The sequence below is a fragment of the Lissotriton helveticus genome, chromosome 6, assembly GCF_964261635.1.
Source record: "Lissotriton helveticus chromosome 6, aLisHel1.1, whole genome shotgun sequence".
Taxonomy (NCBI): Eukaryota; Metazoa; Chordata; class Amphibia; order Caudata; family Salamandridae; genus Lissotriton; species Lissotriton helveticus.
In genome coordinates, this window is record NC_136067.1 from 1,500,765,745 (window position 1) to 1,500,793,157 (window position 27,413).

General features: G+C 42.9%; 1 protein-coding gene across 2 annotated transcripts in view; it reads right to left on the reverse strand.

Annotated features, from left to right (window-relative positions):
• PAPOLG (poly(A) polymerase gamma) overlaps window positions 1–27,413 on the reverse strand; it is a 522,398-nt gene that overhangs the window by 44,923 nt on the left and 450,062 nt on the right. The window contains exons 16-21 of one of the 2 annotated variants that reach the window (XR_013596236.1): window positions 12,199–12,320; window positions 11,936–12,099; window positions 6,524–6,603; window positions 6,213–6,424; window positions 4,696–4,760; window positions 4,161–4,232 (exon numbers count right to left, since the gene is read on the reverse strand). Coding sequence is in view for 1 of the 2 variants with exons in the window: in XM_078649302.1 (XP_078505428.1) it covers window positions 4,161–4,232; window positions 6,213–6,424; window positions 6,524–6,603; window positions 11,936–12,099; window positions 12,199–12,320 (650 nt within the window). In the remaining variant the exon portion in view is untranslated. The remainder of the gene's footprint in view (window positions 1–4,160; window positions 4,233–4,695; window positions 4,761–6,212; window positions 6,425–6,523; window positions 6,604–11,935; window positions 12,100–12,198; window positions 12,321–27,413) is intronic. The other variant, XM_078649302.1, reaches the window with a different exon arrangement.

The window sequence follows — 27,413 nt, forward strand, 5'->3', positions numbered from 1 at the left end:
ATGCGTGTTCGTATGTGGATGACATCTATCTCACAGATGACGAACTTTGGGTGCATCTGTGTCGCGTTGACCGCATAATTTGTAGCTTTGCGGACTTCGGTTACAAATTCAACTTTGCAAAATCTCACATTGCAGAGTACACATTGTTGTTTCTGGGCTACGAGCTCAACAATGAAGGTCGAGGATTGGCTCCTCACTTCTTTGAGAAATGCGCACAACTGCGTGCTCCTACAACTCTGAAAAAATTACAGTCCTTGCTGGGATTTTTGAATTTCGGGCGTACATACATACCCGAATATGCCCAGCGTATCAAGCCTTTGTATGCATTGATACAACCAACTTTTACCAAATCTTGCTGGCTGCCGGAACATTCAGCCATTTTGCACTCTTTGCAGGCTGATCTTCTAGAATCTAAATTCTTACTGACTCGTGATAACCACACCAACCTGGTGATAAGAATCATCCCTGGGACGGTGGGTTTCACTTACCTTACTTTTAACGAGGGTGACACTCTACCTATTGCTTACAAGTCACACTTGTACACTTCGGCTGAAATGCGGTTTTCCTCTGTGGAAAAAGTTGACAGCAGTGCAAATGGCGATTCTCAAGGAACGGGAACTGTCGCAGGGAAAACGCATGTTGGTTGTTACCCCGTATCCTGCACTTGGAGCAGTGACGAAAGCCAGTGTACCAAATTCTAAAGCTTTGCACCCACGGTGGATACAATGGGCTGCGTCCCTGACGTCCCCGGATGTCAATTTTTGTTTTTGATGCCTCCTTACAGTCACTAGAGTTTTTGCAGTATGAATTTGTTCACACTGCGCCATTGACTATGCGGCCTTTGGAGGATTTCCATTGTATCATTTACACTAATGGTTCAGCGCAAGTTGCGCATGGGTCTAAGCACGCATAAGTTTTAGCTTGCGCTATTGTGGTAGGTGCCATGGTGAATGATGAATTCAAGTCCAATGTCGTGCACACGCAGACTTTAGGGTACTGCACCGCACAATTGGCAGAGCTTCGTGCTCGGATGCTTGCATTAGAGTACGCTGATCCTAGTGTGACGACTTATTGTGAGTGATTCTTACTACTGTGTCCAGTTTTACAATGAAAATCTGTTCTTTTGGATTCAGAATGATTTGTGATTCTAAGGGTAGCACAATAAAACATAAAATGATCTGGGTTCGAGTGGCTGAGCTTAAAAAGCAGTTGCCACTCGTGTATGTAATTCACACTCTTGGTCATTAGCGCGTAGGAGTCCACGCTGTTGGCAATTCTTTGGCCGATAAGGCCGCATAATCAGCAGTATCGACATATTTGGTTGCGGCAGTTACACGTTCCAAGAGTAAGATTGATTATGATATCTTGGCGGCTGTAGCTGCGACTGGGAAGGGAAGTAAATATCCTAAGGGATTCCCTTTGAAGTATTCATACCACTTAAGTCCTGATAAAGTTCCTTATGTGAAGATACCAGACGTTGGTGAAAGGTTAATTCCCAACGCGGACCGCAGGTCCACACTGATTACAGCTGCCCATGAAGGCTTATAAGGATGCCATGTCTTCATTGGGGGTCCAAGTCAAGTTTTCGTCTCCATACAGACCTGAGGGTAATAGTGTTGTGGAACGAATGAACCGTGATTTAAAGCAGTCTTTGACAGCTAGGGTTATAGGCACTGGCAGGAACTGGCTGGCCCACCTCAATAGCGTGCCCTTAACCTCCCAAGAAGATCTCTGGGTGGGGGGACCCCATACAAAATGCTCTTTGGTATCAAGATGTTCGTCCCGGACCTTGACGGTCTAGACCGGGCGGCTGTTGTAGATTAACACTGCAATGTTTTACAGGATCTACAAATGACGAGAAACAGTCTTGCAAAAGAACATTTGCCCTGCACATTTGAAGCAGTGTAGGAGCAGAATCCCTACGACACCACGTGCTGGACCCCTGGGTGGAGACCCCCTCACTCGCCTGGGCCTACTGCAACCCCTGTAACTATTGTGTTTACAAAGTCATTACCTTTCTGCAAAGTAATTACCTGAGATCACTCATTATTGAGAAAAGTATATTTCATATTAGTTGGTTCTAAAAATAAAACAGTTATATCTTGATATAAAAACAATTGGCCTGGATTTCAGTCCTTGAGTGTGTGAAACCTTTTGCTGACAGTGTGTGCAACAAATGCTTTACACTGTCCTCTGGTACTGCCTTACTGCTCGACCAAGCTACCAGTTTTGAGAGTAAGGTCAGCCCTGACTTTAACCTCTGTTATACCTCTGTGGTTGGTGGTCTCTATACACTGTACCTTACTTTGGTCCAGTATATATAGAGCCACTTTCTCACATTAAGCGAATTCCAGCTGTTTTACATGGAGACCGCACATGCACACAGACACCTCCAACGGGTTCACCTAACCGTGCGATATTAATTACTGCAGGCCGGAGTGGCACTGAGAAGTGAAGTGTTTAACAACCCGAGAGAGGCCGTTTTTTTCTAGTTTGCCTCCTGCCGTCAGATTCAAGAGTCCAGTCTCACTCGCCGCAAACACACCATGTTTGCAGCTTCAAACCAGAAGTTAATGGAGGTCCAAATGGGAAGCAGACACTGCCTTGCTCATTTGTTACTTTATCACAATATAATATTTTGGTGGTGTAACCAGCATTAAATGTTGTTCGTAAACACTGGACGGCACCTTTGTATTTCAATGTTGATCTTTGGATGTTATTGAGCTGGTTACTTACAATGTAAAACATCTGATGCTATGTGAGGTATCCTATAATAATGCAGTCTATACCCACGAATGGCAGCAGCCGTTTTGTTAACTTGATTTAGGAGTATTTTATGTAGTGGAGCAGCAGAATGTTTTATACAGAAAATGTTAATTGTAAGCGACAACAAATTAAATCAAGCCACAAAAGTGCGGCGGCCCATAAAGCCACAGTAAATTGGTAGGAGGAAATAAAACAAGTAGTCCTCAAACGAACACAGCCACCTACAGTGTAAGTAAACTGTAGTTGGCTGTTGCTACTCAGCGTAAGACGGAAATGATGTATGGTAAGCACCAACCAATAAGGAGCCACAAACAAGAGGAACACAGAAGTGAACCAATGACAAGCACTAGGCAGGATTACACTAGGTAGAGTGATTACAGCAGGTCTTCCAGACAGGCTCTACCTAAAAATGGGTTGTTTCCCAAATATAACAGGTTCCTGTTAGTCCAGATTTCTTTTGCTTAGATGGGCACAATGTAACAGGTGTTTACTTGAGAAAACTGTTCTACATTGCTAAAATCTTTGTAGCCAACCACCATTTGAACCCATCTGGTTGCCAGACATACAAAATCCGACAGTTTTAGAACACAAATATCAAATTAAGTAGTAACGTTCTCTTCAATGGTAGGCCCACCTCACCCAATTCACTATTCCAAAATCCCATAACAGTGCTTCAACAGCCACTATTGACACTGTGGTTTTCCTGTATACTGCCATGGCTATGAAAGTGCTAAGTCTGTGCCTTAGTCAGACCATAAAACTAGATTAGTTACAGGTACACACAACTATACGAGCAGGGACACATACCAACCTCCTGTTACCATCTTATAGCTATATCCGTATGTTTTTGGGAAGGCTAGAACATTATGTTTCAGGCAAAGAACCTGACACTATTTTCTTGTTACGGACTTCACAATAAAAAGAAACATGGAGGCGACAAAAATAAAAGTTCTGCAGAAAGGAAAATCGAAATTGCATTTGAATTAAAAAAGTGGCTTGGTTATGTACAAAATTATAAAATGCAATAAAAATGTAAAAAGGCAAAATACCCAGACAAACTTGTCAAAATATGAAAACACTATTAGTAGCATAATGCTTTTGTCACAGGGACTGTTCATAAGAAAGACAGCTTGTATACATAGTGAAATCCACAAGCAGGTAATAATCAAAGGAGTTAAGGCCATTGATGGTTTGCATTCTCTGGCCACTCAAAGGTGATACAAAAAGGGTCTACTTAACTGACTTGTACTCAATTGAGTTATGACCTACCTACTCAGTTAATTGCAACAAGCATGACACTAATACTTCTGCTCACTATCACACGTTCTACAGGCACACAGGTTCAGAAGCAGCTTAGGACGTCTTTGGTCACAATTAAGAAATATGCAACAAACCTTCGAGTTTCCCGGCTCATCTGCCTCAGCAAGACTGGGTTCTGTGATTGCACACTCGTTCAAACTATGAAACTGGAAACAAAATAATGGTTTTAAGGTATGCAGATTGTTTAAAGCTGCAACAACAAGAAAGCAGACATTAAAAAGGATGTTACATTTGGTAAATTAAAATAGACACGTCATTAATAAACTGTAAAAAAAAAAATTGTTCAGCTACAGTAATAAACGTTTGCTCTATGGGAAACTGGAAGTGTGTTAACATACGATTGCAAACTTTACTACAAAATTTAAATCAAACCCCTCCGTACATTTCAGGCCCATGAAGAAAAAGCAGGCACCAATCAATCCAGAAATGTGAAATCTCGCAGTGATGGAGACCTGTGCACATGTCTCCTTCTGGACTTAAACGAGTAGTACTGCAGGTTTCCAAAATACCACAGAAAATCTCATGAATTTGTTTTGTTCATTTCCAATGATACAGTAAAAAAATGATTACTACTACTTATTACTGCAGTAATGCTGCCAAAATGCTTACCTATTACACTAGCTTGGAGGTGGGTATCATGTGGAGGCACAACTTTGCAAGCTTCTACTCGAGTTCTTAAGTCAAGAGAAATCTTTTTAGGTTTACAAAATAAATCTAAGATTTTCAGAGAAATAGAAAATCTATTCAGACCCAATTGATTGCGATAGGTTACTCCATAAACGTTAGATTTTATTTACATTGATAAACAATTGCGATTGCAACACAAATGCTTTCATTCTTGGATGCTGCATTAATATCACAAGATGATAAAATAATTAGCCTGCAATAGAACTTGGGTGTCATGAAGGGGGAAGTCACTTCATTATTTTAAATTCTGGGTACACCAGGGTGAGCAAACTAAGGTTTAACTCTAGAGAGTGAATGTAGGCACAGTATAACAGATGTCAAAGTAAAGTATGAAGGGGCAGCAAAGGGCTGTGTTTACACCACAGTTTAACACCAAACTAGGGATCCAAGGGAGAGAATCCCAAATGAGAACGTAACACTCCCTATCTATACATTCGGTGGGGAGTTGAAGCCCACATCTGGAACCTTGCAGCCCTGATGTCAGGAGGGAGCCCCAGGAAGAAATATGTTGCCTTCGGGCGAGTGCTTGCTCTCGTCCTTATAAAGGATCACTTTGCCTTACTTTAAATACACAACCCCCGTTTTGAGTGAACGTATCTGTTGTGAGTTTTTTTACACATAGTTAACTGCTATATTAAACATTTACAGTATAAACAAGAGTAAGTGGAAATTGCAAGAAGTGCAATACCAAAACATTACTCAATATACAGTGATCGTACAATAAGGATGAAATGGGGGGGTGTTAATAGACTGTTGTTATAGGAGAAGTAGATTGTGGGGTGGGTGTTGGAAGGGAATCGGGTGGTCTAGGGAGATATCCCCTTCGAGGCCATCTAGTGTCCTAGCGTTGTCCCTAGGGACCTTAGATAAAGGATTCTCCAGGTGACCAATTCACTGAAGTCAAGCAATGGCCAAGAACCAGGATCAGAGTTCCCAGCAAAGCCATACAGCACTAAGACAGCAGAGTAGGACAAAGAGCTCATGACATTATACAAACAATTATAACCTGCTATACCAGTTTAAATGCTTTCACTTTAGACATCCGATACAGAACAAATGTGGACAGGACAGACATTTTGTCTTGCTCTCTGGTCACTGTTCGATGTCAGATTTGGGAGTGGACCATGCAATAGGCAAAGGTTTTTCCAGGATAATTGCTCAACAATTTCATGGCAAACAAATGCACAGTATATACTGGTCTGGGTGCCACATCCATGCAGCTATATCACTTCCAGTAGTGATTCTTGGCTGATTTACACCTGCTGCCATCTTTGCACACTACCTACTGTAAGCTGGGAGAACTGACAAGAAATTTACATTGTATCAGGCACCGACAGAGGTTGCCAAATGAGAAGTCTTAGGGGGTGGGGGTGGCATGCATATTCATTAAAACATGAATGCACCTGGTAAGAGCAGGGTGTTAAAAGGGATGTGCATACCTTTTCCATATCCTTGAGTCTCTTGGGGGATTCTTCCAAACCTGGTGAATGGCATCTTTTGGGTGCACTGCTTTTGGGAGACGCTTCAACACCGTTTACTTGCCCTTGAGAAACATTATGGGGAGGAGACAGAAGACCAGGAATCACGTTTAGCCCAGCTGCTGCAAAAACTATGCATCCATCTGAAGGTGGGACTGCTTTCCCCAATTCAGCTGCATTTAAAAGAATAAGCACATTAAGACAGACATTGAATTGGACATGAATTACTTGATGAATGTTATTTGCAATTATGTATGCAGTGTAGTACATACTTGGATCAGATAATCCTCCAACAGGATCTACAGACACTGGAGCATCGATTCGCTTTTCATGAGCGGTTTCAGTCAGATTCCTGTTTAAAACACATCAGAAATTCAGGTTAATGCAGAGCCAACAGATCTGGATAATTGTGTTAATCTGTGAATCATTTACCTCCAAGTCTAGCAAGGCATGCAGGGAAGGAAAGTCCCAAACCACAGTGGAGTACAGAACAAAATATAACAATTGGAACCTTAATATGAGCTGCACTACCATAGGAGAAGGTGTGGAGGAATCGGCAAGGATTTATAGCATAGTATCCACCAGAAATATTAGCAAAGATAAGTAGCTTTCTTTTGATGGATACTTCTCGCGTATTACTCAACTTATCAATGAGTGCCAAAGCAGTACCCACTCTGAGATGTACAGACTAGAGGCAAATAAAGGAAATGACGCAGCATAACTCAAGAAAAGTCCACATAATTCTTGCCAGAGTTCTCAGCCAATGCGTGACAGAGGCATGCAACAAAGACAAAGTAAACAAAGTCAAGCGCACACAACCTGAGTAAGTTCGTAGGTAGGGTCTTGTATCATTCAAATGGAAGGATAAGATCAAACTCCAATGTTATCTTAATTGTTTTTTATTCATCCGGTGCGAGTATTTGTTTCACAAGAAACCAGCCGACACGTGTTTCGTCATTAACGGGGTAGACCCGTGACTCTTCAGGGCTGTGGAAGTTAGGCTGCAGGCAGTATCGTGGGACCGGTGATAATTCCAACCCGGTCCTAATCGGGTATAAACAATGGTAGACGCGAGAAGGAAATGCTTCAAGGCGTCAGGGAAGCGTGTTAAGGGTGGAATGCTCCGCCGCCGGGTACGTGAAACAAATACTCGCACCGGATGAATAAAAAACAATTAAGATAACATTGGAGTTTGATCTTATCCTTCCATTTGAATGATACAAGACCCTACCTACGAATTTACTCAGGTTGTGTGCGCTTGACTTTGTTTGCATGTACACAGAAGGTGGAGCTCCTCTCCCCCTTCTTTTCTCCGAGACCAGGGTTATCTCTGATCAAGAAGCACCAACCACCCAAACCTCACAACCACCCAAATCTCACAATCACCCTCTGACCACTACCTGTTGAGTGCCATCATATTTCTGAACACTCTCATAACCCTTCGCTGAACTTTGTAAACAAAGACAAAGTAGCTGCTTAGTAAATAGCAGTCACTTGGACACCCGTGGCCAAGGCAAAAGCTGCCATGCTGACCCTTTTTGAGGGTCAACATATTGCAACCAGATCAACCCTACATGCTGGAGTATTTGCCACCGGAAAGACATCGGAGAGTCATAACTGTAGATGGGTTTACACGGAGAAGGCATGAGGCAAGTCGGAACCAAATGTAAGCGTTGCTGAAGAACAAAGGTCATGGTAGAAACAGGATCAGGGGATAATGCTGGAATTTGTTTTTTGGAGTGCAGGTCATCCACATACCAATGGACAGTGGGTACTTTGTTGATACAATACACTCCAGAATTAAACACATTTTCAACCTTCCAATTAGTGTGCTACAAGTGTTAGGAAATGAGTGCTTTAACCAGGAAATAACCAAGAAGATCACAGCGGCAAACTGAAGCCCTGCAAACGGACAAGTTCCAGAACACATGGCCTTCCAATCGAATACTACAAAACTAAGGCCTCTAGCTTGGCCCCTCCTTTGTTGAAAATGTTATGCACATGGAAATGTGATTCCTGCTGCCCCATTTCGTGAAACGCTTGATCATGACCGAGGTGGCTTTATGCCCAACAGGTCAATTAGACAATGTCTGAAGACTTTAATGCTTTACGCTTAACAAATTGCTAAAGCAGGCAGCTGCTCTTCAGATTGAGCTGGAAGAGTTCTTTTAACTCTAGATTGGACATACCTTTTCATGTTCCAGAAGAACCTAGTATTGGGCTTAACATTTATTGAATACACTGCCTCTTTCATTCCAAAACCACAGAACTAGTACTGGTAAATGGGATGTCAAAACCCTTTCCATGGACCAATGGACATAACAAGGATGACCCCATATCACCACTTCTTTATGCAGTGGACCCCTGGCAACTATTATCAGAACTCACAATGATATTAAAGGTACTGAACAGCCTGGTCGATATATCACTATACGTGGATGACCTCCTCGTATCTGCAGGGCCCTGCCAAATCGGGGTCATTTGTAATGCAAGTGTTCAAGGATTTGGTGTTTATTTTGGCCTTTGGGCAACTTGGAATACATCGCTTATGGGGAAGATCGCTATGGCAAAATGTTAAGAAGTCTAGCCATTGTTAAAGTTACAGAAGGGATTAAATATGTGGGCATAGGTCTCCAACACCCAAGAACATGTATGGAACACAAACCTCTGTGCAGATAGCAAATCAAAAACAAGAGTCAACTTTGGAAGCACTTTCAGATTTCACTAATGGGCATAGTGACTATAATTAAAATGATAATATTGCCTAGAGACTGTAAACAAAATAATTCACTTCAGTCCTCTACTAATTATTCAAGCAAACCTCTACCAAGGCCAGGTCCCCATTTGTGGTGTAACAAACACCTAGCGTCCGTACTGTAAAATGGTACAAGTCACCATATGATGGGGGACTGGGTATATCAAACTTTATTGCATAAATATTGTGTGGCACATCTGGCAGTAATTAATGATAGAGTGTTTAAAACAGTACCTCCAACACCACTGAAAGTGGAGTACCTGGCAGAGTGGATCCAACACATTGTATGTATGGGGCCAAGCCACACTAAGACATTTCACTCCCCAAGCCACCAGGTTATTTAGACCCCTGCCATGAAATGGGTCAACCCAAGAACGTAACAGCACCTATTCCTTGGTGGGTGGTTTCTTTCATTGCAAGGGTAACAATGAACAGGGTATTATAGGATGGAACACAACACTGGGGTTTTTGTCAATGGGCAACTGCTCCCAATAAGGCCATGAAATACTTAATTGAGTTGCAGGAAGAATGTGGTCTTTTAAACCCCCAGTTATTCTGTTAGCTTCAGCTCAGACAAGTACTCATGCCATATTTGAATACACCAGACAAAATATACTTCAGTCCTCTGAGCCAAAATTGCAACTGCTGTGTTGCTCAAAAAGATATAGACCGTAGTAAATCGTAAACCGGACATTCCTGCAACTAAGGTGCAACTGGATGAATGATTTGCAGATGCTAGGGAAGTAGGCCTGTGCCACCCCAATGGAAATTGCCATCACAGAACAGTTCAGACTTCCATAATTTAAATTTCTGCACAGAGTACATAACAGAGGAATGACTGCAGATATGTAGTTGATTTAAGTCTCATTCTCTACAGGCTACTGTATCCTACACCCTCACTCCGTGTAAGAACGCCCCATTTTCTTCAGTAATGATACTGGCACAGTGTACATTTTCTATCTGAAGTTACACACGTAAAGAGCGCCCTTTCTGCAAGATTGGCATTACTCATCATTGTAAGCAAACTACAAGCAAATAGATATCTGCATCTCTTTACTGGACTCAGATTTGCAATTGCTAAAAAAGACGTAGCATCTATGGGGCACTTCCAACACACCCAATATTGCCAAGTGGAGAGCTGGCCTGCAGAACCGCAGATCTATAAGCGTTGAGGCTGCCCACAAACACAGAAGGATAAGGAAAAAGTGATAAAAAAGTGATAATACTCTGGTGAGGTTACTGAGATCATTAATCCCTAAATATATATACGACTGCATTGTGTTGGTGTACCCCATTTATTGATCAACATTAATATAATTCTAATATACACTGAAACTGGAGATGAACCAAATAAAAGCTTATACCTATATAACATTACAATTTAAAAAAAACGACCGAACAGGCATGTGTCTCAGGGCAACCTACCTATGAACTGTTGCACCCAAAAATGGTTTCTCCGCTGGAACAAGCACCATATGCTACAGCCAGCCAGGAGGCTGCAGCATTTGGTGGTATAAAGACAGGCTGGAATCAAAGGGGGAAAAGGATCTAGCCTGCCTTGTTAACCATAAGGGGCCAAAGGAAAGAGGAGCAACCCTGAAAATAACTACATGGCCTACTGAAAATCCTCAATCGGAGGCAGATCGGCAAACAAAGACAGAAGCCAGTGTTAAAGATTCTTGGGAACTGGAATATTTGAGGACGAAACTAGCAGCAGGGAATGTTGCCACCAACTTTCCAGCGAGTCTATGAAGCTGCTCTGTTCGGAGATGTGCCGAAGGGAGGGGAAAAGGGCAATTTAGGGTCAAAGGCAAGAATATTTAGCTTCTTTATGCCCTGTTGGCCTTTGAGATGAAGCTGTTTGGGGGGGGGGGGGGTGAACTGGGACATCTGTTTACAATGCCTACAGAGTTTGAACCTAGTCAACGTAGGAGTGCAAATTCAACAGTTTGCTGAATAAGCATAGTTCGATTTAGAAGAACAGTGGAAACCCAAAATGCACATTGGTAAGGTACTTTTAAACTGAAAATGGCAGTGCACCAAAAGGTGCAATACATAAAAGCCAGTGTCTTCACTTCATTGGTGGACAGCACCACAAGCAGAGTCATGTGGCACCACTTGGCAGCAGTGGAGAGCTACTACTATGAAAATGTTTCTGGATATTCCCAAGGTGAGGAATCTGTTCAAAGTGGTATCCATCAGAAAGAGTCAGTATGCTTCAACAGGTGACCTCTGCTGGGTCCTGGTGCTCCTAGGGTAGTAGAAGTAGTAGTAGTAGTAGCAGCAGCAGTAGTATTATTTGACCTACTAGGAGGCTTGCTGGGAAAATATGGCATTTAGCTTTTCCTGTACGAGTGATGGTCCTGCTTGTTCCTTCTTGGTCAGCTAAGAAATCAGTAAAGCATCCTGGGAACAAGTGAGGTAATTGAGAGTCCATAGAGCTTTACTTTGCATGGTTTTACTCTGATGCGGAACACAGAACTTTACCTAAATATTCCCAGTTTAAGACAGATGAAACTAGGTAAAATTCTCCAAATGTGTTACATTTAACCGCATCAAGCACATCAAAATTAGAGAGACCAGAACCATTATCCAGCTAACATGAATTCTGGCTGCTACAAGATAGTCTACAAACAATCCCCAGAACAAGCTCAAAAGGATAAGAAACACATTTTACATATTCTGGAACACAAATGAATTTTGAAGGAACATTAGGGTGAGGGCACTCCGGCAGTCTCCATGGTACTCTAACCAGTTATATGAAATTGAATTAAGTTCTTGAAAACATAAAACAAGTTTCCACCTTAAGAGAAGCATGTGACATTGACATCAACCTAGAAACCTTGACTGCTTTGCTAAATAGTTACATTATATATCACAGACTAAAGAACTCCAAAGCATGTACATTACAACATTCACCAGTGCTAACCTTTCTACCATTGCAGGACTATCTAAAGCAGAAAGTTTGTTAAATGAAGTTGGGGAGCTGAAAGGTGTTCCACTATCTGTATCTCTGGAGCTGTCCAAGCAGTTTCCATCAAGGGACGTCCTAGACTGCAGGCCACTCGAATTTCTGTTTATGTCTGGCATGCTCTAGAAAACAAAATACACCATGATTAGAATAAAGGCACTGTAAACCAATGGCTTTACCAAATGTAAGTTTCCCATGTGTTGGACAAATATCAAAATTACCCTCTTTTTCTTCTGTATTACTTCTGCAGGTAGATACTGAAAGAGCTGCTTTTTCTTCACATGAGTCGCCTCAATCTTCATTCCCTCTTTCAACATGTTAACATTGGATGCCTGCCTATAAACTTTAAAGCAAAACAGTTTCAGTACCTTAAAATCCTAGACCCTACCAAATCCATTTAGTCAAACTTCTCCACTGATTTTTTTTCATATCCCCATCACCAGCAACACACAATTGAGTAACCCGTATTATGCATTACAAGAGCTATTACTATACACAGTTTCGAACAGTAAATAGGGTGCTTCATGAGGCCTAATTCACAATGAAGTAGACGGGACAAAAACGCTCTCAAGTTTCCCTCCCCCATCAATACCCTCCCCTACCCTTAGACCCTTCCTATATCCTTATTAATAGAACATAGTATAAACACATGTGAGAAATAAAAGGAATAGAAACACTAATCAGGTACTCTTGGGGTCAATGTACATGTTATCAGTACTCTGTGCGGGCCCTTGCGTGTTCAGAACTGGAAGAAGTTGCGCTCACACTCTGGAGGGACAAGTTCTAAGCGGGAGTCCCCTGGAGAGATAACCAACTAGCAGTCCGCAATCATTCTAAGTTTTTAAATCATCCTTAGAAATATCATTCAGCCTTTCCATTGTGATGCCTGCCATAGACGTGCATGCCACGGTGTCAAGTCTGGCACCTCCCTTTTCCTCCAAACTGCCATAACCACCTTTGCCTGGGGGCGGCAAAGCCACATTATGTCTATCACTTCGTTTGGTACTTTAGGCGAACGTCCCGTAGGCCCAGGAGAGCAAAATTCGGGGTGTACAGAATTAGGTACCCCAGCACCTCTTTGATTTGCGCTAGAACCTGACCAGAAAGGCCGCATTGTCGGTCAGTCCCACCAAGTGTGACGAAGTTCACCCAGGACCACAACCTCTCCAACAAAGGACTGATGTGTTGGGAAATATTTATTTTGTGGGATATAAGTACCAATCGTACAGTATTTTATGGTGGGCATCAGAGGCTTGGTAAGCGATTAGGTTTTAATGTGGTTCCAGAAAATCTTCCATTGCCTGTCAGTAATATCTCGCCCAAGGGTGCTTTCCCAGAAAGCAGCATGGTGTGGCTGTTGGGTGGGTGGCGTAAGCAGCAGTAAGGAGTAGAGCAAAGAGATTAACTCTTTGGTCGATCCTGCCCCTCTCACAAAGCACTATTCGTGTGAAGTCCCTAGTTGCGGCCTCCAGTACCTTTGGCTGTAAAGCCCAGTGTCTCAGTCGCAGACAATGAGTGTTGGGTACTAGGAAGGATGAAGTCCCTCTGACAATGCTCCAACATCAGCATGTCCCAGTTATGAAAAATAGTGGAGAGGGTTAGACAGCCCCCTTCCCTCCATGCATCGAAGGGGACCGGTTGTACAGTCTGATGTAATGATCAGTTCTTCCAAGGATTGATTATAAGTAGGTTTTATTGATCAGCAAGCAGGTACAACTCACAATCTGAACCTCCTCCCATCAACTCTCTACTCCTGGAATCCTGCTCCGTGGCATCATCCAGTTCCATGGCAACTGAATGTATGCATCATAGCTAGGATACCACATCTTCTCTCAATGCGGAATAAGAAAAATGTACAATAAGTAATTAGTAATATTAACAGTTATAATAAGATGCAAAAATAAGGATACTAAAATAAATGCAATAAATAAAATACAATGAATAAAATACAATAACGAAATGAGATACTACCCTGCCCCTTCTTTGTAATGCAATAAGAAATTACATCACAAAACTTCTGTATCTTGAAGGCATTTTCACTGATCTACCAGTGCGAGTTACTCTAGATGGATTACAAGAAACATAATTCAAACTAGTTGTAGCACTGGAATGAATGTCATTATTGTGCACAATAGAAGAAGATTCTCTTTGTTTAACATTTCATCCCACATCCAATTCATGGATGAAGATCTCACCACCAACCACAGAAACATGTCCTTTACATTTAGCAATCCTACTATGATGCCATACTTTATCACTTAACTTCGCAGACTTAGTATATGTTTCTATAGCTTGTAAGGGGGTGGAATATTTACTCTCACCCTTCCTAACTTTTGTAACCACCTTTATTTTCACCCAGTCACCGATTTGGAGATCAGCTTCATTAGTGGAACGTTTTTGTCAAATTTGTCAATTTATGACTCCTGCATCTTACGTAATTTGGATCGGACAACAGCAGGAGACCATTTTCCACAAACTTTTTTGCAATTCCATTCTTATTGTCTTTTGAAAAAGGTTCTCTCCCCCGTAAAATCCTGAATGGACTGTAACTTGTGCAAGTGGGAGTGATTCTGTGCGCCCATATAGTGCTATACAGTTCTTTCTCCCAATTCTTTCCAGCAGAGTTAGCTGCCTGAATGCTGCCCATGATGACTATTAAAACGCTCCACAATTCCATTACAAGCTGCGTGATAAACTGGAGTTTTCTTCCCCCACACACATTCCTTTTTAGAAACTAAGAAAGTATCTGAACAAAACTGTGGACCATTGTCGTGAAGGATATTTCTCGGAATACCCTTCACGTAGGAATCATTTTTCTATAAACTGTACAATCACTTTTGAGTCACACCTATCTAGGATTTCAATCTCCGGCCATTTGGAATAATTGTCAATAATGACTAAAATGTGTTTCAAGCAACCAGTCTGATCTTCAATTGGACCAAGCAAATCAATACTCAGATCCTCCCAGGGATGTTCCCGAATATACCTGCTACCCAAAGAAGGTTTAAACACTCTGAGCCTTGTCAGAATTTGCACAAATAGGGCACTGTTGCACACATTTTTCAATATCTCGGTCTACCCCTGGCCACCAATAAGACATCTTCGCTCTACTTTTAAGTTTAACACCTAAATGTCTTTCATGATTAATAGCCAGAATCTTTGAACGCAACTTAGAAGGTACCACAACCCTTCCACCCCTAAATAAATGATTGCAATCATCGATGAACAACTCCTCTTTCATTTCCCAGAAGGATCTTAAATCACCCTGTAAGGAAGACTTGATGGGCCAACCATCCACAACATATTTAGCTACATCACAAAGTTTCATCACTGCCGCATTCCTTGTTCCACATTTCTTTTGAAATAGCATGTGTGGTGTCAAGACTAGACTCTTGGATGGCAGCAACATTAGATTAATCATAATCATTAATTACATCATCCTGACAGGGCAAAGGAGCTCTGCTCAGATAATCTGCAATTTGGTTCCTTTTCCCTGGAAGGTATTCTACATCATAGGTGAATTCCAATAGTTTGAGGCTCATTCTAGCTAACCTAGGAGTAGCTTTGAGAATGCCATCAGGTGTCAAAATCTTAAGCAAAGGCTTATGGTCAGTACGCAAAGTGAACCTGGTACCCCAAATAAATGGTCTACATTTTTCCATGGCCCATACCGTGGCTAACATCTTTCTCTATTACAGAGAACTTCTCTTCAGAAGCAGTTAGAGACCGAGCTGCAAAACCAATGGTAGCCTCAGATATGTCCTCACAATTTTGGGATAGGACCACCCCTAGACCTTTCCCACTGGCATCGGTGGTAATAATGCTATGGGCCATGCAATCAAAGGCTTTTCAAAATCATGTTGAAGTTCAGCATGCCAAATAAACTCATGTCTGTTTAGGAGCGGTCTGAGGTTGTAAGTTTTGCTAGCAAAATTGTGCACGAATTTTGAGTAAAACTCTGCTAGGCCAAGGAAGGAGCCTACGTCATCCTTCGATTTAGGTATGGGGGCATTCTCAATGGCATGATTTTTTTTTTTTTAAGGGAGATTCCGTCACCACCCACTTCATGACCTAAATAAGTCACTGAATTCATTCCAAATTTACATTTGAGATCCTCAGTGAGACCATTTTTTGCAAGAACGTTCAAAACTTTAATGAGTCTCATCATGCTCTTCCTTGTTCTGACCCATCATTAAAACGTCATCTTGAAAGTATGTGACTCCCTCCTGCTTTTTGAATAGTTTGTGCATTAGACGTTGAATACTGCCGCAGAAGCCAATCCAAACGGCATTCTGAGGAAGCAAGAACAGCCGAAGGGAGTAATGAAAGCAGTTAAGTTCTTACTGGACTCATGCAAGAGAATCGGGTGGTACACGGAGGTCAGGTCAATGGTTGAAAACCACTTAATTTTAGTACACGCTAGAAGTTCCTCTATTCTAGGTAGGGGAAATTTATCAACTGATATATTTTTATTTAGGTCTCTTAGGTCCACACGCAAACGCAAACGGCCATCCGATTTGCGTGCAACAACTAATGGGGCCAACCACTCAGGGCATTCAATTGGTCCAATAATGCCTTTCTTCTCAGGAGCATCCAAACCTGCCATAACAGCTTCCCTCACACTGACAGGAATGCTCCTTGCTTTATGACACACGGGACGGGCATCATCTCCAAGTACAATCTTATGAGAAAACCCACCTAACTTCCCTACTTTTCCCGAGAAGACTGTGGGAAACTGTTCTACAATATGAACCATATATTGTAGATCACATTTGTCTAAAATCATCACTTGATCATCATTTTTAGGGTTGAGAATGATACTCAGGGCCCCGTGATCAATCCACCCTAACAGAGGGTCCAACTTTGCAACATACAATTTCCCTAAAGCCTTCCTACCTTTAAATTCAAAAATCTCTTCTACAAATCCCACAGTGGGTATCTTTTTGCCTGTAAATGTTACTGGTTGAATGTCAGAAGGCCGCAGATCTTTGATAAGGGTATTAGCAAATAGATCATTCCAAATATTCCGCTGAATAATTGTATACGGGGAACCCATATCTGGGACTATGTGTACTAAAACACCACCAATACATAAATCACAAGTGGGTTTTTTCTTAGACTTGACACAAGATACGATATCTTCTGTATCACAACAGTCAATGATACACAATATGCCATCGTCACTTGACTAGTTTGAATCATTATCTGTGCAATTGTCATCAACACATCCCACAACTATTTTTATTTATTTTCATCCTGCATGCCTTTGTGAAATGACCAATCTTACGACAGTAAGAACATTTTGACTTTAAAGCTGGACATTTTTTATCATTGGCATAATGCCCATTGTAACCGCATCTATAGCAACATGAGGTTTTAGCCACCTTAGATTTGTTGAAAACTTCAACATTTTTGTAAAATGCTCGGTATGGGAAGTTTTTAATTCTTTTTATAGTGACCATGTGAGACTTTGCCTACTGTTAGCCCTTCATCATTACCTTTGAGGGCTTCCTTTGCACACTGACATCTCGGCTTTTCTTACCATAGCAAAGATTTAATTGAGAGGAGCATCTCCACAATTTCTCTTGGATAGCAGAGTTGTTGGTGTGCATGACTAACTGGTCCCTTATAAAACTATCATGCAAAGTACCAAATTCGCAATTGATTGCCAATTCTTTAAGGATGAAACATAATCCTCAACAGTTCTACCTTGTTTACTTTAAAAAAAATTCATAGCTACTTATGCCCACACACACAGGAGGATGATAATGTGCATCTAGATCTTCAAGAGCATAAAATAAAACATTGCTACTATCAGCTGGTCTAGCTTTTTTTCCATTTGATTAAATACCCTGCTGTGAAGGAGCATTTTCTTCTTCTTGGATTGAGAAAATGTGTCATCATTCTCTTCAAGAGCATCAATATAGTTTAAGTAGTCCTTCCAATCTGACCACTGATTAAAGGTTCACCTGGACGGGGTAAGAAGGGAACTGGAGTATTCAATCCCCCTGGAGATGCCATGGTGCAATTAAGTTACAATGTACTCTACAACAGAATAATAAAATATGAAATGCTCAAGAACTAAGATGAACTATATGCATTAAGAAAGAAAAAATATATATGCGCTAAATACATGAAGAGTAATAAGCTTTGTTAGGCAAGTGTGATGTGGAACATTCATACAATAAACTTGTTTTACCGTCAACTTGTTCCACTTGTTGACGGTATTTTAATTGTTGTATCAGAGTTACGTTGCGCAATCAATATTGCACCCAAAAAAATATATAAAGTACCTTAAATTCAGTGAACATTCAATATAATCCTGTTGTAAACTGAAGAAATTAACTTTAAAGTCTTCGTAGTGCTTCCGATGCAATCCGGTATTTGTTATGCTGAAAGTATTCTCAAAATGGAGGCACGCAAAGCTACGTAACGTGACATCGCAACGAGACGTTGCTTGTAAGAATAATAGAGAAAGCTTGGTTCCGGCAACGCGCAGAGACGCACAGGGAGACTTGAAAAATGCAGATGATGTCGCGGGTCGTCTCGCTCCAGCAGCAGTTTGCCTCGCTCCAGTACTTCAACAGCGCGCACAACAACGGAGGAACACAGCTGACTGAACACACCGCAGCTCGAACAATGCGGCAGACAACGGTTAACACAAACCGTCAATGTATCAAGCGACGTTTTATTCCAAGTTTCACACATTCACATGCTAAGTTAGTGAGCAGGAAGGATTTGTGAGCAAATTATGTGTTAAAAGCGAAACTTAAATACAGTCTCTTCACTCGTACCATGCAAAACACATTACTCACAAATCGAATGTCAATCTTTAGCCGTGAACCCAAATGAAGATAAAATCCACGTAATTTATATAATACGCGAGATTTATATTGCTGTAATCACCAAGCAACAATTAGATTCTGAATCATGAACATCCAGTAGTGAAGTTGTGAATTTAACAATGTTGCCATTTTTGGTAATTGCAAGGAAGTGATACCAATCAATAGAGAAGATGAAGATGAGACAGTTTCCACTTCAGGCGTAACAGTTGCAAACTGTTTCTCTTTATCCTTTGGCCTTGTAGAAACAATTTCTTCTCAAACTTCATTAGTCTTGTAGAAACTATAATTCCTCTTCAAATTCTTTTTTTTCTAAAGAAAAACTGTAAAGTCACGGTACTCGCAATTAAGTATGAGAGGTTCCTTCAATCCTTAGTGCAGAAAAGGTTGTGATCTTGATCCTTTTAATGAAGGATATCCATTTCTCTAGTAATCAGGAAATGTTCTTGATCTTTAAAATAAACAGCATGGGTCCATATTCCCTGCTTACTATCACACATCCATCGTTGCCAAATTGTAATGATCAGTTCTTCCAAGGATTGATTAGAAGTAGGTTTTATTGATAAGCAAGCAGGTACAACTCAACCTGAACCTCCTCCCATCAACTGACTTTACTCCTGGAATCCTGCTCCGTGGCATCATCCAGTACCATGGCAACTGAATGTATGCATCGTAGCTAGGATACCACACCGGAGGAAATGTCGGGTTAGTGTATTGCTTTGTAGGGAGAAAGGAAAGTTATCAATTTGTGCAGCTTATATACCACATTCAATTCTTAAGAGTCGCTGTTGTGGGGGTGCTTAAGTAAGCATTTTGGGGGCGATCCGCTCTCTGCTTCCACAGGACATCCTAGATGACCCTGCTTATGATTGCCCTGTGCATGTTGAGCAGTGCTTGTCAGATTCTAGCATGGACCAGTCTGCAATGACTCAATTATGCTGACCAAGTTGAAAATCTGGGAGTGCGAGCACCCCCCCCCCCATGTCTTCTGGTCACCGTAACAATTTAAAGGGAGGTCAAGCTCTCTTGTTCTGCTAAATGAATAGGGCTATGGTTCAGAGGTTCGGTAAAAAGGCCCTGTCAAGCTCTAAGAGAAGACTCTGGAAGAGGAAGAAATTTCGGCAGCACAGTCATCATAATAACATGTATTATACAGAGCCAGGACATGTACAGTGGAGCCCATCTTCTCAAGTCGACCCTCAGTTGACGTATGAGCAGAGGGAAATTAGCCCAATATAGACTAGATAGCTTAGGGGTTATCTTAACGCCAAGATATGCAAGCTCTTTCTTCGCCCATTTAAAGAGGGTCAAGGCCAGCAAGGACGTCATATCTGCAATTGCGAATGTTTAATTGAGAATAAAGAATTTGGTTACATTAATACGCAAGCCTGCCACCTCCTCGAAGAGTTGTAACTCGTTCTGAAGAGTTTGTAGGGAGCATTGCAGGTCAGAGAAGATTATTAAAATATAATTCACTAATAAGGAGAGCCTAATTAGTTGATCCAAAATGGATACCCTGAATTGCTGGCATCACCCCGATCTTTACAGCTGGGGTTCTATACTTAGGGCGAAGAGTAACGGTATAGGTGGCAGCCCTGCCTCGTCCCTCTTCCAAGAGCAACTTGATCCGAGCCCACCCTTTTGAGCCGGACCCCAGAGCAAGGTGAAGCGTAGTCCGCATGGATCATGGCTATAAAAGTCACAGAAGCCAAATCACTGTAAGGTATGGAAGAGAAAGGACCAGTCCACCGGGTCAAACGCCTTCGCTGTGTCGAGACCAAGCAAGATGGCTGGTATATGTTTTTTAGTGGCTCTCAATCAGGGTGATCACCCATCCTCACATTGTTGTGAGTTTGCCGGCCTTTGATAAAGCCCGACCGATCCGGATGGATCAGTTCGGCCATCAGATCTTCTAGCTTAGCAGATAGATTTTTTAATATAGCTTTGCATTCAGATTAAGCAATGCTATGGGCCGGTATGAACTACAGGTCTGTGGATGCTTACCGAGCTTAGGTATTAAGCTAAGCACAGCTTTGCTCATAGTAGGTGTGACCTCACCGCAGTTAGCAATGTGATTAACCCCTTCGATGCTGATGACGGAGCGGTTCCGTCATCAGCATCGGTTGGGCTGTGCTGATGACGGAACCACTCAGTCATCAGCACAGCCCCTGGGGGGAGCGCTGCCCCCCCCCCCCCCGGGCATTGATCGTGCCCACACAAACAGGGATGGCAGCGGAAGAGTTCCCGCTGCCACCCCGAGCCCCCCCCACGCTTCCCTAGGACGTCAGCGCGCACCGATGTCATCAGGAAGCGCTGGTAACCATTTGTTTCCAGCACGTCCAGGAACAGGTGAGTTTGGGCCCACGGTGGGGCATTTCTTTGTGCCTTGAGGCCCCTTGTCCCCTGATGTCCCAATGCAGGGCATTCCTGGTGCACGATCGCGCACAGCGTCGCGATCGTGCACCAGGAATGCCCCACTAGACACCAGGGATGGTTTTTTTTGGGTGAAAAGCAAGCGACCCCTTGGGCAAGGGTCGCTTCTTTGGGGGCACATAATTCAGGCATTTCAGAAAAGCCCACTGGAGCCAGGGATTATTATTATTTTTTTTTAAATCGGAAGCGACCCCTTGGGCAACGGTCGCTTCCAGGAGGCCCAATTTATTTTAAAATTATATTCTGCCCCCCCCCCCCCTGAGGACAGATAGCCTGATTTGTTGGCGTTTCTGGCCCCGGGGGTGCAGAAAAGACCACTAGAGCCAGGGAATTGTTTTTTTTTTTTTTATTTGGAAGTGACCAGTTGCTTCCAGGGGTCATTTTCTTTTTTTTAAAGTATATTCTGCACCCCCCCAATGGCAGATCGGTTTCTTTATTTGGCAGAAAACCTCACTAGACACCAGGGAGTGTTTTAAATTTGAAATGGAAGTGACCCCTTGGGCACGGGCGCTTCCTTATGGGCCTAATTCATTTGTAAGATTTGTGCTTGATGTGTATTTTGTTTTCTGTAGATTGTTTTTTTAATTCTTTCTAGTGGGATATCGTTTACTATTTGCTGTGTCTTTGCAGAGTAGGTGCTGGTGAGTGTAGCTGTCCCTTGTAAGTGAATTGTATAGTTTTTGACTATATAGATCTTTGTGATAAAGGCACACATTTTCTTACTTTGCAGTGTTGGTTGTCGACTTGTTTATGCAGTCTCCTTTCTTAGTAAGGATAATGGCTAGCCGCCGGATTACAGCTCAGCAAGTTGTTGGAATGCTTTTTGATTCTTCCTCTGACCATGGTCCAGAGACGGACTGATTCTGAGGCAGAGGTGGGAGGGGAAGATTCAGGCAGTGAGTTTTCTTTCCACATGACATCTGATGATGATGCTCTCAGTGCAGGTGAAGCTACTCTTGGTGTGGATGAAGTGCCTGTGTTAGAGGAGGACATTGATGTGCCGATAGTGCGGCAAGAGGCATCTGGGATGCAGCCTGGGGCTGCAAGACTTCCCGTTCGTATAGTGAGACAAGAGGCATCTGGGTTGCAGCCTGGGACTGCAAGACTTCCCGTTGGTATAGTGAGTCAAGAGGCAGCTGGGCAGCAGCCTGGGGCTGCAAGACTTCCCGTAGGTATAGTGAGTCAAGAGGCAGCTGGGCAGCAGCCTGGTGCTGCACGGCTTCCCGTTTAAAGTGCTGACCTCTGGGTTTCCCCAGGCATGGTGCAGCCGGCATTGCCAGACTTAACTGGTGTTCCAGGGTGTAGGGTGAACACTGAAAATTTTGCCGATTTATTTTTTTCAGTTGTTTATGGATGATGTGTTTTTGGCAGAGATTGTTGAGAAGACTAATTTGTATGCCAAACAGTTTGAGGGAGAACAGTGCCAGCCTTAAGCCCCACTCTAGAGCTACCCGGTGGACTTCCAGAAATCTTTTTTGATGGGCTTGCTAAGGAAGCCATCAATGGCTTCATATTGGTCTACTAGTCCCTTGATGGCAACTGCTATATTTCCGGCAGTCATGAGTCGTGATAGGTATTTGCTTCTGCTTCAGATTATGCATTTTGTCAATAATGGTTTAGCTTTGCCACGGGATCACCCTGATTGGGACTGTCTTTTCAAGATTCGGCCTGTCATTGATCACTTTGTTGATCGATTTTCTGAGATCTATGCTCCAGGGAAAGAAATTGCAGTGGATGAGTCTTTGGTGTTCAAGGGCCGCTTGGTTTTTAGGCAATACATTCCTAGTAAGAGGGCACGCTATGGAATTAAGCTGCATATGCTATGTGACAGTCGAACTGGATATGTCTATAATTTCAGGATGTACACCGGTAAGGAATCCAGGATTAACCCCCCTGGTTGTCCATCCACTTTTGGAGTGACTGAGAAAATTGTGTGGAACTTGGTAGAGGATTATTTAACAAAGGCCATCATTTATATGTAGATCACTTCTACACTGGTGTGCAGTTGTTCAGGGTATTTGCCAAAGTGGACACTTGCTTGTGGCACAATCCGCTGTAACCGTAAAGGTTTCCCAAAAGAACTGGTTTGTCAAAAGCTTGCGAGGAGCTTCTAGCTGTGAAGTTTTCAGACACAAGAGATGTCTACATGTGGACTACCATCCATGATGAAAGCACTGAACCAGTGACTGTTTGGGGTGAGGTTGCTGAAGGGCGCAAACCGGTCTGCATTTTAGACTATAATAGGCACATGGGTGGTGTTGACAGTAGATCAGAGGCTGGAACCGTATGCTGCTCTTTGTAAGGCTTACATTTGGTACAAGAAGTTGGCTATCCATCTTTTCCACTTGGCAACCTTTAATGCTTTTGTTGTGTTCAAGGAATCTTGTCCTGAGTCTAAGATGACTTTTGTAAAGTTTCAGGAGTCTGTAATAGGCAGCCTTGTTTTAGTGGAACAGGCATGTGTTCCTAGAGTTGAAGTGGTGGAGAATGTTGCTAGATTGAAAGATCGCCACTTTCCTGATCACATTCCTCCTACATCCTCACAAGACTTTCCCAGTAGGAGATGTAGAGTCTGTTGGCGAAGATGTATGCGGAAGGAGGTTCATATGTACTGCCCAGAGTGTCCTAACCCTGGGCTGTGCGTGCCTGCTGGTTTTAGAATGTACCACACGCAAAAGAATTTTTGGGAACATCCATGAGTGGTAAAGTGAACTGCCTGGCCTCTATTGTTTAATAATTTGTGTTCAGTTTCAAGGTTGGCATTTGTGTAGTGTATTTAGTTTTAGTTGTTGTGTTAGTAGATTTGTATCAATTTGCAATTTGTGTTTTCTTATTTATATAAAAAAAAAAAATCTTAAATGTGATATTGGTTTGCGTGGAGTGGCGCTTGGCTGGCGGTGTGCCTGGACTGGCGCTTGGCTGGCGGTGTGCCTGGACTGGCGCTCGGCTGGCGGTGCGCCTGGACTGGCGCTCGGCTGGCGGTGCGCGTGGACTGGCGCTCGGCTGGCGGTGCGCGTGGACTGGCGCTCGGCTGGCGGTGTGCGTGGACTGGCGCTCTGTTTGAGGTTCCGTGGTTTTCGGGACCAGACTCCATTTTGTTTGCGTTGTCTGAAGACGCCATTTTATGTTGCCCTCACGTAGGCCTAGGTGGTAAACGAACAAAGTTGCATGGGCCTTGTTGTTCATGTAAGCATTAGCAGGCCCTTTTCGATTTGCAAGTGAACTGCAAAGATGCTGACCCGTCTCCTGAAACTGACCCTTTTCAAGCCAGTTTTCTCTAGCTGATAGTTGTCCGAATTCCCAATCAATGTTCAGGATATCGTTTACTTTGTGTTCTTGCACATATCTTATCCTACTCAATATCTGGATTGCTCTTTCCTTAATGTCTTTTCATTACATGGGTAGTGCTTTTCAATTATGGGTTTGTCCGGCTTGTGGTAATCGAATTTGGGACAGTCTTAATAATTAACTTATGGGTTGGTACGATGTAAAGTGAGCTTTTTGGAATGTAATGTATGTGAAATGTATTCTATTGGTCAGAATTTGCCGGAGTGGGTGTGCATTTGTAAGTGATCGAAAGTTGCATAAAAAGATGTCTTGCTCTACGAAAGTTGAGCAGTCTCCTGAGTCGTACACCGTGTTGTATTGCTTGGTTTACTGTTACTAGCTGCAGCTAATAAATTTGATCTGACGCCACCAAGAAGTATTCCGTGTCTCTGTATGCCAAAACAGGAGGAACTCGAAGACTTCGGGCACCGCTGGGTTCTAAGAAAACCCGGTTCTTCAGTTGGCGCCCAACGTTGGGCGACTTCAGCGGTACCGGTCCAAGTCTGAGAATCGTGAGGAGCCACGTGGGAAATTCTGGAGGAAGGCCGCCACTTCATCGACCCCTGTATGTCGACGTGTACCGAAAGTCTTTACTGCGAGGCCTCCTGCTTTCCGACGGCTACGAAGGACTGCTGCCCTGACTGTCGCCCTGTTTTGGACCCTTGATTGATCCTTTGTAGAGTGAGACGATAGACTGTCTTCTGGTGGCGTGACAGATACTTTGGTTAAGTATAAGTGGGTCGCTCGCCCGACTTTATTTTGGTTCTTGGTTTTGATTCGGATGTTGAAATAACCGAAGCCGAGGGGCTCGTATATTTACGAGTGTATCGATAGTTGATAACCCCTTGAAGTTTGAAGCTAGATTAGTGAGCTATAAGATGCCTGGTCTTAGCAAAATTAGGAAATGGTTTAGTTGTGGTTGCAACAGGGATTCCCGGTTGGAGGATTCGTGTCCAATACCTCCGGTTGGAACTCCGACTTATGAGCTCTATTCAAAACACGGAGTGGGTCCTATTACTTATAATGAAGTATGGGTTCGCTATACAAGGAAGGATGGTGTCCTACGATGGCCCCAACATGGTAGCTTTGAATTAAATATTTTAGATAATCTGGAAGTTGCGCTATTTAAGAAGAAAGCCCGGCCGGCAATGTTTGACTTTCCGCCTCTGGCGAAAGGAAGCCAAACAGCGAGAAATTAAGCAAGCAAAAAGAGATAGGAAAGATAAGAATATGTCAGTACTACAAGCTGCTAGGCAGTTTAAGATAGACGAGGAAGATCGAGTGAGTGAAGTTTTAGATAGACAGCGTTGCATGGCCATAGATAAATGTTATCCGGCCTTGCAGTCTTCTCCTCCGAAAGTGGTGGAAGACCCTGAAAAAGATCCTTTGATCTCTCATTTACTGAGATTGCCACCCCCTTATGTGCAGGGTGTTACTGCGCCTCCATTACCCCCGGTTGTTCCACCCTTTGTTGTTCAACCTCCTGCTGTTCAGCCACCTGGTGCTCCACAGATGGTTTTGCCTCCTACTGCGCAACCCACTTTAGGGTCGCAAGCTTTGCTTCCAGCTTTGCCTCAAACTACTTTGCCTTCTGCTTCTGCATCTCAGACTCCTACTGCTCTTGTTCCTACTTTGTCTTAAGATTTTAATTTTCCTGTTTTTACGCCTACTTCTTCTTCTGCTCGAAAACGAATGACGGAAACTGTTGTTAATCTGTTGTCTCCATTGTTTGGGCCACTGAGTATGACCCCTATTTCGGAACGTAAGCAGAGTAGTAGTCAGCTTCCTAGTTCCGAAGAGCGGGCAGTATTGGATTTATTGGCTCGCAGATGGATTTTAAATGCTCCCAGGTATAATTTGCCAGCAGTTATGGATGTTTTCTTTCAGTGGGAGCCGCCTAAACAGAGGTATGTTTTTGATGTAATGTGTACTTTTCTGCAGCAGGACTGGGAAGATAATGAGTTGGGTCCGATTCCGCAGGAAGTGCTTGACGTTCAGTCAGAATTTGCTAAAGGGACGATAGTGGAATCTGATGTTACTGATGCCGTAGAGACGATACTTGCCTTCAAGACTAGACTACCGTCTCAGACATTGTACGAACCTGCTCCTTCTGTTAGGAGGAAAGTGAAGCAGTATCCTATGAGAGAGGTTCCTCCTGTATGGAGAGAGGCAGTTGCTGCTAATGTTAATCAGGGTATTCAGGCCGTAGAGGCCCATTTTCAGCGAGTGTGGGTACATGTTCCTTGGAAGAGAGCAGAGGTCTTGGCTCTTAAGCCGACCTTACCTGACCCCCGTAAGAATCCTGCTGGTTATTACAAAGAGTTATCCCAGACAGTTGAAGCATGTATTATGAATTTAGCTGACATAGATATGTTGATGGGTAATGTAGTTCCGCAACCTTTGTGGGCGAAGATTCGTCATGAGAATCATGCGGCAGAATTAGGTGATACATGGGCTAATATTGTTGCCGCAGATGTTCGACAGGTTGGAGGTGCCAAACCTGAGCCTTTAGTTGCAGAATTACCTGGTAAAATTATTAATCTAATGAAAACTAGGATGCCTGCTTTGCGAGTGAATTGGGACAAGTTAGCAGCATGCAAGCAAAAAAAGACTAGAGTGTGTGATTTCTTCACGAGGTTTGAGGAAACGTTTATCGATCATAGTGGTCAGGACATGAGTGCGGCAGGTGGTCAAAGGTTGTTTGTGGACAAAGAACAAGTTACTTACCTTCGGTAACGATATATCTGTAAGAAACAGTAGTTAGTATTAGATTCCTTACCTTAGAATATCCCCAGGCGTCAGTCTGGATCCGGAAACTTTTGCGTAGCAGTACC